General features: G+C 39.9%; 1 protein-coding gene across 9 annotated transcripts in view; it reads left to right on the forward strand.

The window, feature by feature from the left end:
- Positions 1 to 15,389, forward strand: part of pard3 (par-3 family cell polarity regulator) — a 347,219-nt gene that overhangs the window by 161,171 nt on the left and 170,659 nt on the right. For all 9 annotated transcript variants that reach the window (XM_004915463.4, XM_004915468.4, XM_012965666.3 and 6 more), the window contains 3 exons: positions 340 to 468; positions 3,196 to 3,234; positions 15,027 to 15,215. In XM_004915463.4, the coding sequence (XP_004915520.1) occupies positions 340 to 468; positions 3,196 to 3,234; positions 15,027 to 15,215 (357 nt within the window). The remainder of the gene's footprint in view (positions 1 to 339; positions 469 to 3,195; positions 3,235 to 15,026; positions 15,216 to 15,389) is intronic.

The raw sequence follows: 15,389 nt of genomic DNA on the forward strand, positions 1-15,389 counted from the left end.
CCACTGGTTGAGGATCACTGCACTGTGGCATTGGGTTTCTGTGTGGCTTCACATAGCTGCATTTGAAGTTAAAGTGTCCATACATGGGTCAACTTATATGATGGTCCTTATCCCTTGGTCATAATGGACAGATGTTCCTTGGCCTAACTGGTACAACAACCTGCTTTCAATGAAGGATGGCAGCTCATGAGAATGATATAGGCAGCAATTCTCTGTTTTGCTTTCTCTCCCTTGTCCTGCCAGAGAAAATATAAAATAAAATAAAAATAAAAAGTCTTTATATGCTTTGTTCTCTGTCCATTCATGCCCTTTTTTCCTGGCCTCTGTTTTCTTTAAAAGGTAAATGGTGTCGATTTAACCGGGAGAACGCAAGAGGAGGTGGTGTCATTATTACGAAGCACCAAGATGGGCGGGGCAGTTAATCTTTTGGTCCTTCGTCAGGATGAAACATTCCACCCACGTGAGCTGGTGAGTAGTGAGAAGCACATGTTTATGGATTGCCATGTTCATAGCGCTAGTTATTTGCCTGCAGTCATTTCTGTGCCATTTTATACACTTTTCTATATTTAAAAGGGGTTGTTTGTCTGAACCAATTTGCAATTGGTCTTCATTTTTATTATTTATAGTTTTTGAATTATTTAGCTAAACTTTCCATTTTGGAATTATAGCTGCTATATGGTTACTAGGGTCCAAATTACCTTAGCTACCTGGCAGTGGTTTGAATAAAAAATTAGAATCTGAATAGAAGTGGGTCTGACGAGAAAGGTAAGTAATAAAAAGTAACTATAGCAATAAAAATGGTAGCCTCAAAGAGCAATACTTTTTTGCTTCTGGTGTCACTGACCCCCTTTTGATAGCTGAAAAGAGTGAGAAAAGGCAAATAGTTCAAAAACTATATAAAAAAAAAAAATGAAGACCAATTCAAAAGCTGCTAAGAACTGGCCATTCTATAAAATATTGAAAGTTATCTTAAAGGTAAATCACCTCTTTCGTTGTAAGTGTGATTGCTATTGAAAGCTGTGTCTATCTGGCTGTTTACATTCTCTGCACTGCTGGTTCAGACTCCTGGAAGAGTGATTAAGCAGAAGCCACCTGATAGAGCTTTCAGTTGTAATTACATTTGCAAACAACTTTCAAGCCATTGACATGAATAAATAAATAAATGGAAATGGCTTAGAATGGCCTTTTGTTTCCCCTTTAACAAAAAAAAAAAAAAAGAACATCGGTCTGAGCTAGAACAGAATTTATCGATCTACTTTTAAGGCTGACCTGTAGGTGTTGTGTTTTATTGAAAATCGACTATCACTTACAGATAGTATCATTCTATTAATAAATTAGGAACACGTGGGGGCAATGGGCTGCCGACAACTAGACTGGGAAGAGATAACAAATTAGCCAGAATGGAATGAGAAATGTATAGTTTGTGCCTGTACCTGAGGTTGAATTAACTGATAGCATCAGTCCCAGGCAGGTCCCCAGCTTTATGTTTTGTTTTCTCTGGCACTTGATCAGTGTTGAGATGTCGTTACATTAACCATCCGATGCGCCACTCTGTGCAACCTCAGTATAATACTCCTCTCGCTCCGCAAAGGTTGTTGCCAAATCACGTAAATAGGGAGCAGAGGGTCAAATCTTTACTTTCTTGATGTTTGGATTTCTTTGTAGCTGTGGGAGACAAGAAGATGAATATGGTCTGGCCAGTCTGCTGCCTATTAGCCATGCACATTATGCACACTACATTTCTATCATGATACAAATAACATGTTTTGGGTAACTGCTCCAAACTTTGTTGGTAGAATCAGGAGTCAAGCGCAGATACAGTCTCCCTAGGGAGAGTCTGCCTTAAACCTCATGTTATCTTTACATGCCTGGTACCAGTCACTAGTTCTTCCTGATTGTAAGCTTTGTTGGGCAGGGGCTCATTGGGCTTGAAGTACTTGGCGATACCAACAGACCAGCAGCAAGTTAATAATCAAAGTATAAGTAAATCTTTAAAATAACTGAATGTGAAAATTGTTATTATTCACCTGCTAGTCCCCTTCTGACAGTGATCCAGTCGAGGAACCTGTCAGAATAAGGAAAGAGGGCTGGTCTGATGTTCTTCTGTTTAGGAAAGTAATCTTAGTTTTCTCATATGCTTTCTAACCAGAGGAAAAGCCCTCTTTCTTTTTTATGATAAGTTCCTTGACTGCATCACGTTCAGAAACTGACCAGTAGATGGCACTGGTACTAAATGTAGTCATATAAACAGTACATATTTCCTGTAATATCTTGGAATCTTTAAAAAAAACTAAATTATGATTGAAAATTTCAAAAGTGCTATGAGTAGTGCTTTTGTCAATTTTATATTACTTATTTTTAAGGTTTACTTATCCTTTTATCCTTATGTCACCTGAGACGACTTATGATTATAACTTTCAGGTAACACTTGCACAAGACCAAGGGTCACTAATTGTCCTGTTTTTTGCCATGTTCAAAACTGCCTGCCCAGATTTCATAAGTCTAGTCAAGTCTAGTCTTGATAGATGTGCAGTTTGTGCCATTGACTGTCTCTGAAAATTCCCTCCCCTCCTATCCTGAACTATTCATACAATCCTATCAGTAGTCTGCTCTCTTCTGGGCAAGACTCTAGTTCCCACAATGCCTTGCACAATCTTTTATTAACAGACCAGAATGCATACACCTGTGTGCCAAACTTAATGGAAACCGTGTGAACCATTGGAATGATCCCCAACAGTGTTTGGATTATATTGATTTTCTTGGGGAAGTTTGTGGCAAGAAATAACTTTATATTCTATAAACCGCAAGGGAAAGTGTTTATCCATTAAAATGTCTGACCACCAGGGATGCAAGTAATAGGGCAGCTTGGGGGAAAGCAGGCTCAGCCAAAGTACAAAGCATGGCGTATAGCAAATATAAAGAGAAGGAATATTCTGTGTGCACAGTAAGTTTTCCATTCTTGTTATAATAATACCAAACAGAAGATAAATCAGACTTTCAAGAATAGTTCAGCATTGAAAGCAAAGATCGGAAAATTCTTTCTCAGCTTCTGAGTCTAAAAATGAGAGAATACGATTTGTGTTTCGTGTGAATAAAAACCAAAGTCCCACGCTAGTTTGGTAGAATCAGATTTCAGTGCCTTTTGGTTTTAATTTGTATCTCTTGCAATAACTGTGCTCTATCTTTCCTTTTTAGAACCCGGAACCAAGCCAAGTATCAAATGCAAGAGAAACGGTGAGAATCTTTTACCTTAATGCTGTAATGAAAGGAAACCTATTCCTTAAGAAAGGTTCCAAACTCACAATTAACTCTACTTGAGTGCACCTCCCCACCTTTAAACAGTATCGGTACCTTTTGCACTGTTTGATTGAAGCTATAGGTTCAGGTGTTTCGTAAAAAAAAGGTTCACAGTGGGGTTAGTTTAATGACCGGATTAGCCACAGACCTGTAACCCTATAGAGGGTGTAGAGCTTTCATGGTCAACACACACTAGCAAAGAATGGGGTTGAGAGAAGGTATTGGATTTAGATTATGTGATTAAACCTATGTCACTGTCCCTAGGCTTCTGGCACATGGGACATATTCGTCACTTGCATTCCCAAATCCTGCCGAGGATCCTCTCATGTTTATGTTAATGACAGTAAGGAAAGCCAATCTATGAGCTCTATCGGTGGCTTAGGCAGATGCTGTTATATTTAATGTGGTAGCTTGAGATGTGCCTTGCCAGTCTTAAGAAGGGAGGGCCCGCGGCTCCATACATCACTATCATGCTATTTACTCTGGGAGGCAGATACATCTTGTGGAGATGCCTCAGATCACCTGCATAGGTCATTATCTTCCATAAAAACTTATATAGAAACAAAGGCAATCCAGTAACCTGTTATAGCCAATCAGATGTTTTCTTTCATAATTCAAACTTCATTGCATAAAGTAAGTGCCTATTGGATTTTAAGCATCAGCAGTGCTTGGGCACAACTGTATGAACATCTTATCAATCACATTGTTAATGTATGCCACAGACATGGATGCACAAAATGATAAATAATTCAAAAACTGCAAACAATGATGAAGACCAGTTGCAAACGGTCTAAGAAAAGTTAATCTAAGGTCGATGCCCTGCGAAGCGGTTGATTTGCCCGCACATATACTTCTTATTACTGAAACGATGCAAAGGGCTTTCCACCGGCAACTCTTATTGTTGCCGGTGGAAAGCTTTTTTGGAGCAGTTAGTCACCCATTATAGCAGAGATCTATTGCTGGCAACTTAACCACTCCGTGGGTCCTTACCCTAAAGGTGAAAATCCCTCAAAAGAGTAAAGTATGAGCTGACATGTATTTACAGCGCTGTGGGATAGTATTGCTTGCTGGGTGTAGTAAAGTCACCCATACCGTGTATCCTATTGTGCAGGCTCCAAGATAAACAATAAAAATCTCAACATTTTTTAAAAAAAATGGAAATAAACATTTTCAAAAAGTAATAAAATTGGTCTCAGGTACGAATTTAGACATGAAAAGACTAACACATACGACAAGCAGAATCTTCGAGATTGATCCCCCTGCAGTGATTGAGCGTTATATTAAAATAGTGAAATCCTCCGCTCCAAGCCTAATCCTGTGTTTAACTTGGTTCAGATGCGGCAAATCTCCGGAGGGGAAATTGTTTCAGGAAAGAAGGAATGAATAGATAAGACTAAACAATTGCGCGCTTGTAAAAATGTTCCAATATCGGTTGGAGACTCGGCTGGAGCACTTTTAATTAGCTAATACTGTCCTATAAAAACACAGTCGCACCAGAGCTGGCATTGACGCCGACTCCACATGTTTAGCTGTTGTTTGAAACAATTTCCAATGTTGACAGTGGTCTGTTCCCCCAGCAGGTCGGAACGGTAGGATTCCCGATCACAAGCGAGAGAAATATTAAAGCAGACACCTAGTGACATTCTTAAGACGACTAAATAATACAACATGTGGAAGGAGTTACTTTATGCTTTCATAGCGCTTTGATTCCGTATGAGATGAAAATCATATGCTATAAATATCATTTCTTCTTTTTTTTTTAAAAAAAAGAAGAAAAACATTGGCAAGTTAACGTTTCCCGTGTCGACTGTAGAGCAAAATTAAATATTGAAGCATGTTTGAAGTTAAAATGTGTTTCCAGCAGGATAAAAGCGTTGTTTGTGCAATATTAACGTCAAACTGTCCCTCAGCAGGCTTTCATATTCCTCCGCTTTAATGTAGTGTTAGGGAAAATATAACTTGCCCCGTGAGTGTTTTGCAAGTGTCTGTGTACTTGGTCGGAAGTCTCCGTTCCTCGCTAGAACCACTGATTTTATAAATAAATAAATAAATATATATAGTTCTGTTATTGGGGCTGAGGGGTACAATATATACTGTGTATCTACAGGGGCAGTTACGTATAAGCCCCCCTTCTCTGGAATTCGCTCCCACAAACTATCAGACTTTCTCCCAATCTCTCTGCCTTCAAGAGATCTCTAAAAACACATTTATTTAGAGAAGCCTACCCTAATCTAGTTTAGCAATACCCTGTGCCCCACCTCTCACAACTCTGGTCTTGCCCATTCCCACACCTTGTGTCTCAACCCTTTCTCCTTGTAGATTGTAAGCTCTTTTGGGCAGGGCTCTCTTCACCTCTTGTATCGGTTATTGATTGCTTTATATGTTACTCTGTATGTCCAATGTATGTAACCCACTTATTGTACAGCGCTGCAGAATATGTTGGTGCTTTATAAATAAATGTTAATAATAATAATAGTACCTCCTATAGATGTTAGGCAGCCTCACCATGTATCCAGGGAGAGGACCAATGGCATTCCAGGGTATGGGGGTGAAGCTCCCTCTTGCACCCTAATTTTGTGTAAGACTCCTTTCTACTTAAATATTTAGGGGCCAGTCATATGATGGGTTTTCCTGCTAAGCTTAAATAACATGTAAAGCCTACATTTTCCTACCATGTATATAAGTTGGCCACATCTCCCCCCACCCAAATGGCCTAATTTGTACTGCATATATCTCCTCCGTTTGCAGGTATTGAAAGATTTCCAAAAGGCTTTTCACTGATTATATTTTTGTTTGTGGGGTTTACATGACTGTTAATGAAAGTTTTAAAAATGAATTACAGCTTGCCCAGAATTGTGCCTGTGCAACCAGGTACATGAATATGTGACTTCTTCAATGTAGCGACTAGTGGGGACATGGTTTTCTTATTACTTGCCCTTAATATGGCACAGCAGGTGATGATCCATTCCTATCAGGCACCTGTTTGTCATTAGTCTATGGGATCAGAGTAAATTCTTGGGACTTTATAAACAAAGTCCCTTAAAAATAATTTTCTGAAGTATATATTTTTTGCAGACTTTGAATTCTGTGCACAAAACAATGCAGACTTGTCTCTGTTTCATGTTCATTGTCATGGGAAGTTTATTTGAAGCCAGGGCTGCACACTGCAGTGCCCTAAATAGAAGGCAGATGCCAAAACAGTAATTGACAGCATAAAACTTCAACAAAACATTGTAAATGGTGTGTTACAGGTATAACTGAAACTTAATCACAGGTAGTATAGTAAGGAAAGCACAGATAAGAAAGCTATGGGATCTATTATCCAGAAAGCTCCAAATTACAGCAAAGTCAACTCCCATAGACTCAATTTTACTGAAATAATTTGTGTTCTAAACTGATTTCCTTTCTCTCTGAAATAATAAAACAGTACCTGTACTTAATCCCAACTAAGATATAATTACCCCTTATTGGGGGCAGAACAGCCCTATTGGGTTTATTTCATGGTTAAATGATTCCCTTTTCTCTGTAATAATAAAACAGTACCTGTACTTGATCCCAACTAAGATATAATTACCCCTTATTGGGGGCAGAACAGCCCTATTGGGTTTATTTCATGGTTAAATTATTTCCTTTTCTCTGTAATAATAAAACAGTACCTGTACTTGATCCCAACTAAGATATAATTACCCCTTATTGGGAGCAGAACAGCCCTATTGGGTTTTTTAATAGACTTAAGGTAAGGAGATTAAAAATATGGAAATACCCTTTATCTGGAAAACAGGTCCCATACTTAAGCAGGGGGATCTTGTAGATCTGGAATCCCCTGTATGTATCATGTACAGGCCTTTGACACGTTATCCAGAATGCTCGGGACCAAGGGTATTCTGGATAAAGGGGTCTTTCGGTAATTTGGATCTCCATAAGTTAAGTCTACTGAAAATCAATAAAACATTAATTAAACCCAATAGGATTGTTTTGCACCAAATAAGGATTATTTATATCTTAATTGGGATCAGTTACAAGGTACTGTTTTATTATTACAGAGAAACAGGTTATAGATAACTGGGTATAGGTTAGTGATAAGCAACATTTTCACTAGGTTTCACTGCAAAAAAACACCATATACACCAGGCTGGAAAAAAAGGTAGCACTAAAAAACGCCCATTTACTTCAGTGTTTAGTGAATTCTTGCTATTTTTGCAAACTTTTTGCCAAAGCAAAACGAGACAGATTCACTCAGTTCTAGTGTAGTATTTTTGAGATGTGACTATGATGGATGGTGGTATGAGCTACTAGATCATAGCTAAATACTTTGGGTATGGATGGGGAGTATTGGGGATAAATCATAAATATATGCATGGATAGACCAGTGGTGGATATACGTTCATTATAGATCATAGGCTGCTGGCCATGATTGGTTGGGTCAATGTTTAGGGGGTAGTTAGGTTTATACATTTGATATACTCGCAGATTGTAAATTAATTTGTGCACCCGAAAAATCCCATTAGTGTGGAAATTTCTTTCTTGTAGCAGTAACTTGCTTTCTGGGACCCCTGTTCCATTACGTGCTGTCCCTTAAACATTGGTGCTTAAGTGCGCTCTTTTTCACACAGCGTTTTGTCAAATAGTTTCCAGGCAAACAAGTGTTCTGATTAAAATAAAGGCAAATTATAACTTTCCCTAAACGAGCCTGAAAACAAAATTATGTTTGGCAACTGATATTTAACAGCTGCTTCCAAATTGTGAAAAAAACCCAATCAGCGCCAGATGTGACATATTAACTTAGATAATAGGAATAATGGATTTGTCTGCGTACGTGCAAATCGCTTTCGGTAGGACTTCCACGGCATATGGCTGGAATTAAAATTCTTCTTCCAAAGACTTGGCAGTAAATAAGATTTAATGTGCTAAAGAACAACATTCAGCCGCTCATATTATTTATTCGGGTTTTTGGAAGGCGTGTCACATTGACACGTTGAGCTGTCGGTTCGCGATTTAATAAAGAAGCCTTAAACTCAAGTAAATCATTAAAACAAAATGCAAAAAATATATTGAATTATTGAGTGCTTTAAGGTATTGCAGGGAACTAGTTCAGTGGGGGTTTTACTCAAGAGGGAAGGCATTGTGGGTAAGTGAATGTGCCCATCAGGTCCCACAGTCATGCAGGACACAAACACGGACGGAAAAATATTTGACATTTTTCTCCATTGAGCTGTGTTTTCAACTGGGAGATGATTGTTTCTTACCTATGTGTGATGTGTGGTATCTGCCCTTCATCCATAGTTGGACTTTTCCATTAACAGCTGGTTTTAGTTGACCTTAATCCCAGAAGGACAGTTCCTTTTCCCATTTTGACCGCACATTTACAAGCATTATAGTGGATAGTGAGAGTGCCCGGGGGGTTCAGGTCTGGGCAGCCGGGCCCACCGGGTTTTTTTTCTGCAGCCCAGTCTGACACTGGTTGTAAATATGAACCTTTTTGTTTGCAAGAGCCATATTTAATCTGTTAGTTTAGTATATTTGCCTTACTACCCTGCGCTAAATACGTGGGCACATTTATATCTGCCCCCCCCCCCCTTTTTATACTTCTAAACATACATTTTCCAGTTTTAAAAAAGCGCATTTTGTTCCAGTCAGTTTGTATTAGACATAAAATTTAAAGAAAGCCATTCAGCTTATTTTATCATTCATCCTTTTTTTATTAGAAATGATATACATGAATAGCTTCATTCACAGAAAGTCATTTTCCGTGACCTTTATGGCGAGATGATGTTATGAATGAGACACAGGACAGATCTTTTCAGCTGTTCAAGAATGTCATTAAGAGTCTCTGCACCAAATCGGACACCAGACGCCATGTTCCTAAAGAGTTAACTAGATGTTACTGGGCCCCACACCAAATTCAGTTTAGTTCACCCAAAATATTGGTGATATATATAATGATATATATCTCCTTTTAACTACACTTGTATTATTGTAAAGGTAGGGACATCATGGTCACGAGCAGCGTGTCGCCCATTTTTGTGTGCTGGCCCACGTGTTAAGAAACCCTTATATACTAAATATATATACATAAACTATATATATATATATATATATATATATAACTATATATACAGCAAAACATTGAAAAATGCCCTCTAGTGGTGAGACTGTGCAGCATAAATAGAATGCTTTTATTCTACCAAGCAGTTCCTTTTGAATTAAGCATCTAAATTAACTACTCTTATTTTTCTTATGGAAAACATATCAATTCAAACCATGTATCATTTCAAATCCTTTTCTGGACAGTGCAGGGGCCCTTTAAATGCACATAGCAGAAATAAAAGTCTTCCCATTGTGGCATTACCTATACCGTTTTCGGCTGTAAGTCTAAAAATGCAGCCCTTTATTATACAGTGGGTACATTTGCCTATTTTAACACTATGTATAGTAACAGCAGTTATACACTCGGCATGGCCTTGAAGGACCTAGAGCATTGACAGCAATGTTCTGACTTTAAATTTAGGTTTAACAAGATCTGTCAAATGAGTGTTAACTTTTAGTATGTTATAGAATGGACAGTTCATAGCGGCTTTTCAGTTGGGGTTAATTTTTTACTTTTTATAGTTTTTGTATTATTTGCGTTCCCCCCCCCCCCACACACAAAAATGTATTAAGTGAAAAGCATCTTTCAATACCTGCCGCTTCTGTTGTTCAGAGGTTAATAGTAAGGCTGCAGCATCCCCTTAATTACTTGGATTCCTTCTCTAACCCACTCTGTCCCCTCCCACTTTGGCTGATGGCTACTGAGCATGCTCACTCGGTTGCTAAACAAGCCCTCCATTCTGTCAGCCAATGAAGGGATGGCATTGCTGGTTTCCATAGAAGCTCTAGTTGTGTACTGTGCTGATGAACATGTTTGTCTCAGAGAGAAAATGGCTGCCAGGGGAAAGCTGCTATGGGTTATAGAAAAATATGATGGTGCTGGTGGGGGATATATGCAGTACAAGTGATGCAATTTGGGTGGGGGATGATGTGCCTAACCTGTATGTCTATGAAGATTCTCATTCATCCAGGTCATGATATACAGTATCTAGTAGAATTAAGTCTAAAACAACTGGACTTTTCTGAGTTTTTCTTGAAAACATTTCACCACTCATCCGAGTGGCTTCTTCAGTTCAAATGACTTCTACCAGTCATTTGAACTGAAGAAGCCACTCGGATGAGTGGTGAAACGTTTTCAAGAAAAACTCAGAAAAGTCCAGTTGTTTTAGACTTAATTCTACTAGATACTGTATATCATGACCTGGATGAATGAGAATCTTCATAGACATATTGCTACTCAATTTGGGGAGAATACCCTAAAATTGGTACGGGAATATGAGAGGACGGCCAGAAAACTTGCGGATTACAGAAACCATCTTCGTTTTAACCTACGATGCCGATATCAGGGAATCACACCATGCAGCCTACGTCTGGGTTCTTCGGTTAAAGGTCACAGGGCCAAGGTGATCCTTCAGAAAGCCCAGAAACAACTGTTAAATGAACGGGTGAGGCAGACTAACTTCTCAATTGAGGTCCTGGTTCATAAATTTGATAATGCAAAACAGAGACTGACAGCAAAACTACCGGTGCTGACGTTGCAAAGAGTGGTTGAATTCACAGAGCGGGTGCAACTTGCACAACATGCCAAGGGCAAGGAGAGGCAAATAAACAAATTCACCAGTTTATTATCACGTACCAACAACACCCAGCGAACAGACAACTCAACAGGGAGGAAGGAAGATGAAAACAAGACATGCCAGAACATCAAGGATCTGTGGGTAAAGAATTTATCAGACAGGGAACTCACAGAACCAGAGAAGGATGTCTTAGCCAAGGGACTGAACTTTGCAGTGGCCCCACGGTATGTACCAGTGGTAGACTTCATCACAGCCACAGAATCATCCATCCACAACAATAAGATACCAGTGGATGAGGCTGAAAACATCCGGTTAAAAGTATCAGCAGCCCTAGCTAATGCTAAAGCTCCCCCTTCCAATCTAAGTCTGCAAGAGAGGAGGGCTCTGACATCACTTGCCAAGGACTCAAGTGTCACCATCCTGCCAGCAGATAAAGGAAGGTGTACAGTGGTACTGAATACATCAGACTACCATGCCAAAGTGTCCACACTGCTCAACGATTCAGACACATATGAGCAACTCAAGAGAGATCCAACAAGCAACTACAAGAAGAAGGTTATAGACTGCTTGCAGCACCTTGAGAAGGAAAAGGTCATCAGTCCAGCTTTGTACCGTCGCCTTTACCCAGGCGAAGCCACTCCATGCCTATATGGACTCCCAAAAATACACAAAGAAGGAGCCCCTTTGAGGCCAATTGTCAGCAGCATTTACTGTGTGACTTATAACATTGCTAAATACGTGGCCAACATCTTAGCCCCCTTAGTTGGAAACACAGTACGCCACATTCAGAACTCCATGGTTAAAGCTGGAGATCGATGATACAATGGTGTCCTATGATGTAACATCTCTGTTCACATGCATACCCACTGCCGAGGCAATTGATACAGTGAGGAAACGGCTGAAACAAGACACCACCCTCAGCAGCAGAACAAAGCTGACCCCAGAACAAGTTTGTTCCTTACTGGACCTATGTCTCAATACCACTTACTTCAAGCACAAGGAAGTTTTCTATAGACAAAAACATGGCTGTGCCATGGGTTCGCCTGTGTCTCCAATTGTAGCGAACCTTTACATGGAAGAAGTGGAAAAGAAAGCCCTGGACACCTTCAAGGGAACAACACCAAGTCATTGGTTCAGATATGTGGATGACACCTGGGTCAAAATTAAAGAACGCGAGGTTCCAGCCTTCACCAAACACATAAACTCGGTGGACAAAAACATCACGTTCACAAGGGAAGATGTGAAAGACGGCAAACTGGCTTTTTTGGACTGTGTTATAGTTATCAAAGAGGGGAGGGACCTGGATATTGAAGTATACAGGAAACCCACCCACACAGACCAGTACTTGCTGTTTGATTCCCACCACCCTTTGGAACATAAACTGGGTGTAATTAGGACTCTACATCATCGGGCTGAAACTGTGGCATCCAATGCAGAGGCCAAGGAGAAAGAATATAAACATCTAAAAGGAGCTCTGAAAACTTGTGGGTACCCAGACTGGGCCTTCATCAAAACCAAATCAAAGACCAACAGAAAGACCAGACCAACAAACAGAAGGGAGGAACACAGCAGGCGAAACAACATAGTCATTCCATATGTTGCTGGAACATCAGAAAAACTTAGGAGAATTTTCAACAAACATCGCATTCCTGTGTTTTTCAAACCCAGCAACACCCTGAGACAGAAGCTGGTGCACCCGAAAGACCCAACACCCAAGCACATGAAAAGTAATGTGGTCTATGCTGTCCAGTGTAGTGAAGAGTGCTCAGACTTAAACATTGGGGAGACAAAACAACCTCTCTGTAAGAGAATGGCCCAACATAGGCGGGCAAACTCCTCAGGACAAGACTCAGCGGTCTATCTACACCTCAAAGAAAAAGGTCACTCTTTTGAGGACAGTAACGTGCATATTTTGGACCGAGAGGACAGATGGTTTGAAAGAGGTGTGAAAGAGGCCATTTATGCCAGCCTGGAAAAACCATCCCTGAACAGAGGAGGGGGCCTGAGACACCGCTTGTCACCAACATACAATGGCGCGTTGACATCCTTACCCCGGCAGTTTCACAACAGTTCACACTTCCAGTCATGTACTTTGAAGGATTAACACCTTCATCAATGAGAATCTTGGTACCATTGTGATTGGATCATACCTTCTTACACCTGTCAGTTTCAGCTAACACCTAACTGAACAAGTTCAATGGAACCATTGTGATTGGATGTCTGTGACTCTACTACCATCAAGAGTTTAAATACCGGGGAATTCCCTAACCTGTATACATTGCAGGAAAATGTAGGGTTTAGTTGTCCTTTAAAAGTTCGTTTAAAACGGAACTTCTCCTTTAAAATTTGCATTTAAAGAATAACATCAGTATTAACCCTGCAGATGTTCAGTAAGGTTAAGGGGTCCCAAAATGATTCTCTGTGGCAGAAATCTATCACTTTTATGTGTCATCTGTGGATTTAGAACCACATGAGAGCCATTTTGGATGCAGCACGAGGGCTGACGCGACACTGTTGAGAATTGCGGGGATCCAGAGTTTGTAGTTTTAGCCTCCGGTTCGCTAGCTGCTGTCACATGACTTCACTGGGTAAAAAAAACAAAACAAAAAATCAGAACACTTACGAGGACTACCTTTGTGCCCCTACTACACATTTTTGTGTGGCAGAGCCTCGTAGCTGCTTATTGCATTGACTGACTTACCAATCTAGTTGCTATTATGAAAGGAAATAAAAGTTCAATTTGTTGTCACACACCATTAGATTTCAATTAGAATAACAGTATCAGTCTCTGCCTGTCTATTGATCGATTGAGCTGTTGATCCACATAAATAAACAGCCAAGTGAATACGTAGTATAGAGAAAGTACAACGCCAGTCTGAATATCCAGTTGCTGTGATTCCTGGCCCCTCTCCATTAGTTATAACTGGAGAACTTCTTTCCTATCCGTACTAATATCATTCAGCGAGACGGCTAATGCGGAATGCTTAACCTCTCCGTCCCCTTTCACCGTTTTATTTCAGAAACATTAAGCGCAGATGTGTTAAACTGTTGCATTATGTAATGTAATAAAAGCTGGACTCATCTTCTGAAGACAATAATCATCAATGAACGTATCCAAGTTAAAATATCTTTTTACTTCAATGCAAAGAGGTCAATTAGAAGGGCAATGCAGTTAGATAGGTTTCCGAGAAGCTGGTTAGTGCGTGGGTGGCTATCATAATGCAAATGGAAGAAAGCAATAAAAGATCACAATTTCCATTGCAGGTAGGGCTTGAGGACAGAGGGCATTTGGGGATTGCATCTTGGTAATTTCCTTTAACAGAAGCTCAGTATGAAATCACCTTCATGGGAAACTATTGTCTTAAGATACAAAGAGAGAGACAACTTTGGAATATTAGAATAGATTCTTTAGGAGGATACCATGGTTGTCCACGGGGGGTTCCTTACAGTCTCATTGTAGGACTTTTGACTTCAAGTCAGATTTTTCTTATTGGGTCTGTTGTCCATCAGGCTGAAGGATCCGATCTTGTAGTCCGTTTTCTGATACCATTTTTACATTGACCAGTTTTCGTGCACACTCTCTGGGGGATTGTTGGGATTTCATATTGATCACTACTGGATGGGCAGCCCATACAAGGAGCATTAGGCCAGTCTGGTCAGAACAAATCTGTTGGCTTACTATTTGGCACTGTGTATGCATGTATGATTTGTAGCTGTGTGTTACCTAGTTTATGAGACAGGTATAGCAGGCAGTAAGGTCCATTATTAGGGTGTTATGTTGTGTACAAGTAGCTTAATAGACTAGTTAGTAGGCATCCCTATCAAGAAGATCACTGGGCTGAATCTGACCCTTCTGGCTTTGATCTCATTATGCTGTCCATGTAATGTTCCAGATCCAGTTCATTTCATTGTAGAGCTGGTTAAATGTATGGGGCATAGGAGAGCTCCAAGAGGATGGAATATATCTAGCATCTCTGCCAAAGAGCAAGATATGACTTTTTATTCTGAAACCTGATTCTGTTTTTCTTAAATGTAATTTTTTTTTTGTTCCTATTAATTCAATAGAAAACAGAAGAAGAGGAACTTGTTCTAACTCCAGATGGGACACGGGAGTTCCTTACATTCGAAATCCCTTTGAATGATTCTGGCTCAGCTGGGCTGGGTGTGAGTGTCAAAGGAAACAGGTCAAAGGAGAACCACGCTGACCTGGGCATCTTCGTCAAATCCATCATTAATGGAGGTGCAGCTTCCAAGGTTTGTATGAAATACAAATGAGTTATACATAAAGAATATCAGAGGGACTTCTCGATGCATTGCTGAGCTGGACAGTCTATGATCTCACAGCATCTTGCCAACGTCTTTAAGGCAACAGATTGCCCATACTCTGATTTTCACATGATATCATTGGCCAGGTTGCAATATTAGTTA

The sequence above is a fragment of the Xenopus tropicalis genome, chromosome 6, assembly GCF_000004195.4.
Source record: "Xenopus tropicalis strain Nigerian chromosome 6, UCB_Xtro_10.0, whole genome shotgun sequence".
Lineage (NCBI taxonomy): Eukaryota > Metazoa > Chordata > Amphibia > Anura > Pipidae > Xenopus > Xenopus tropicalis.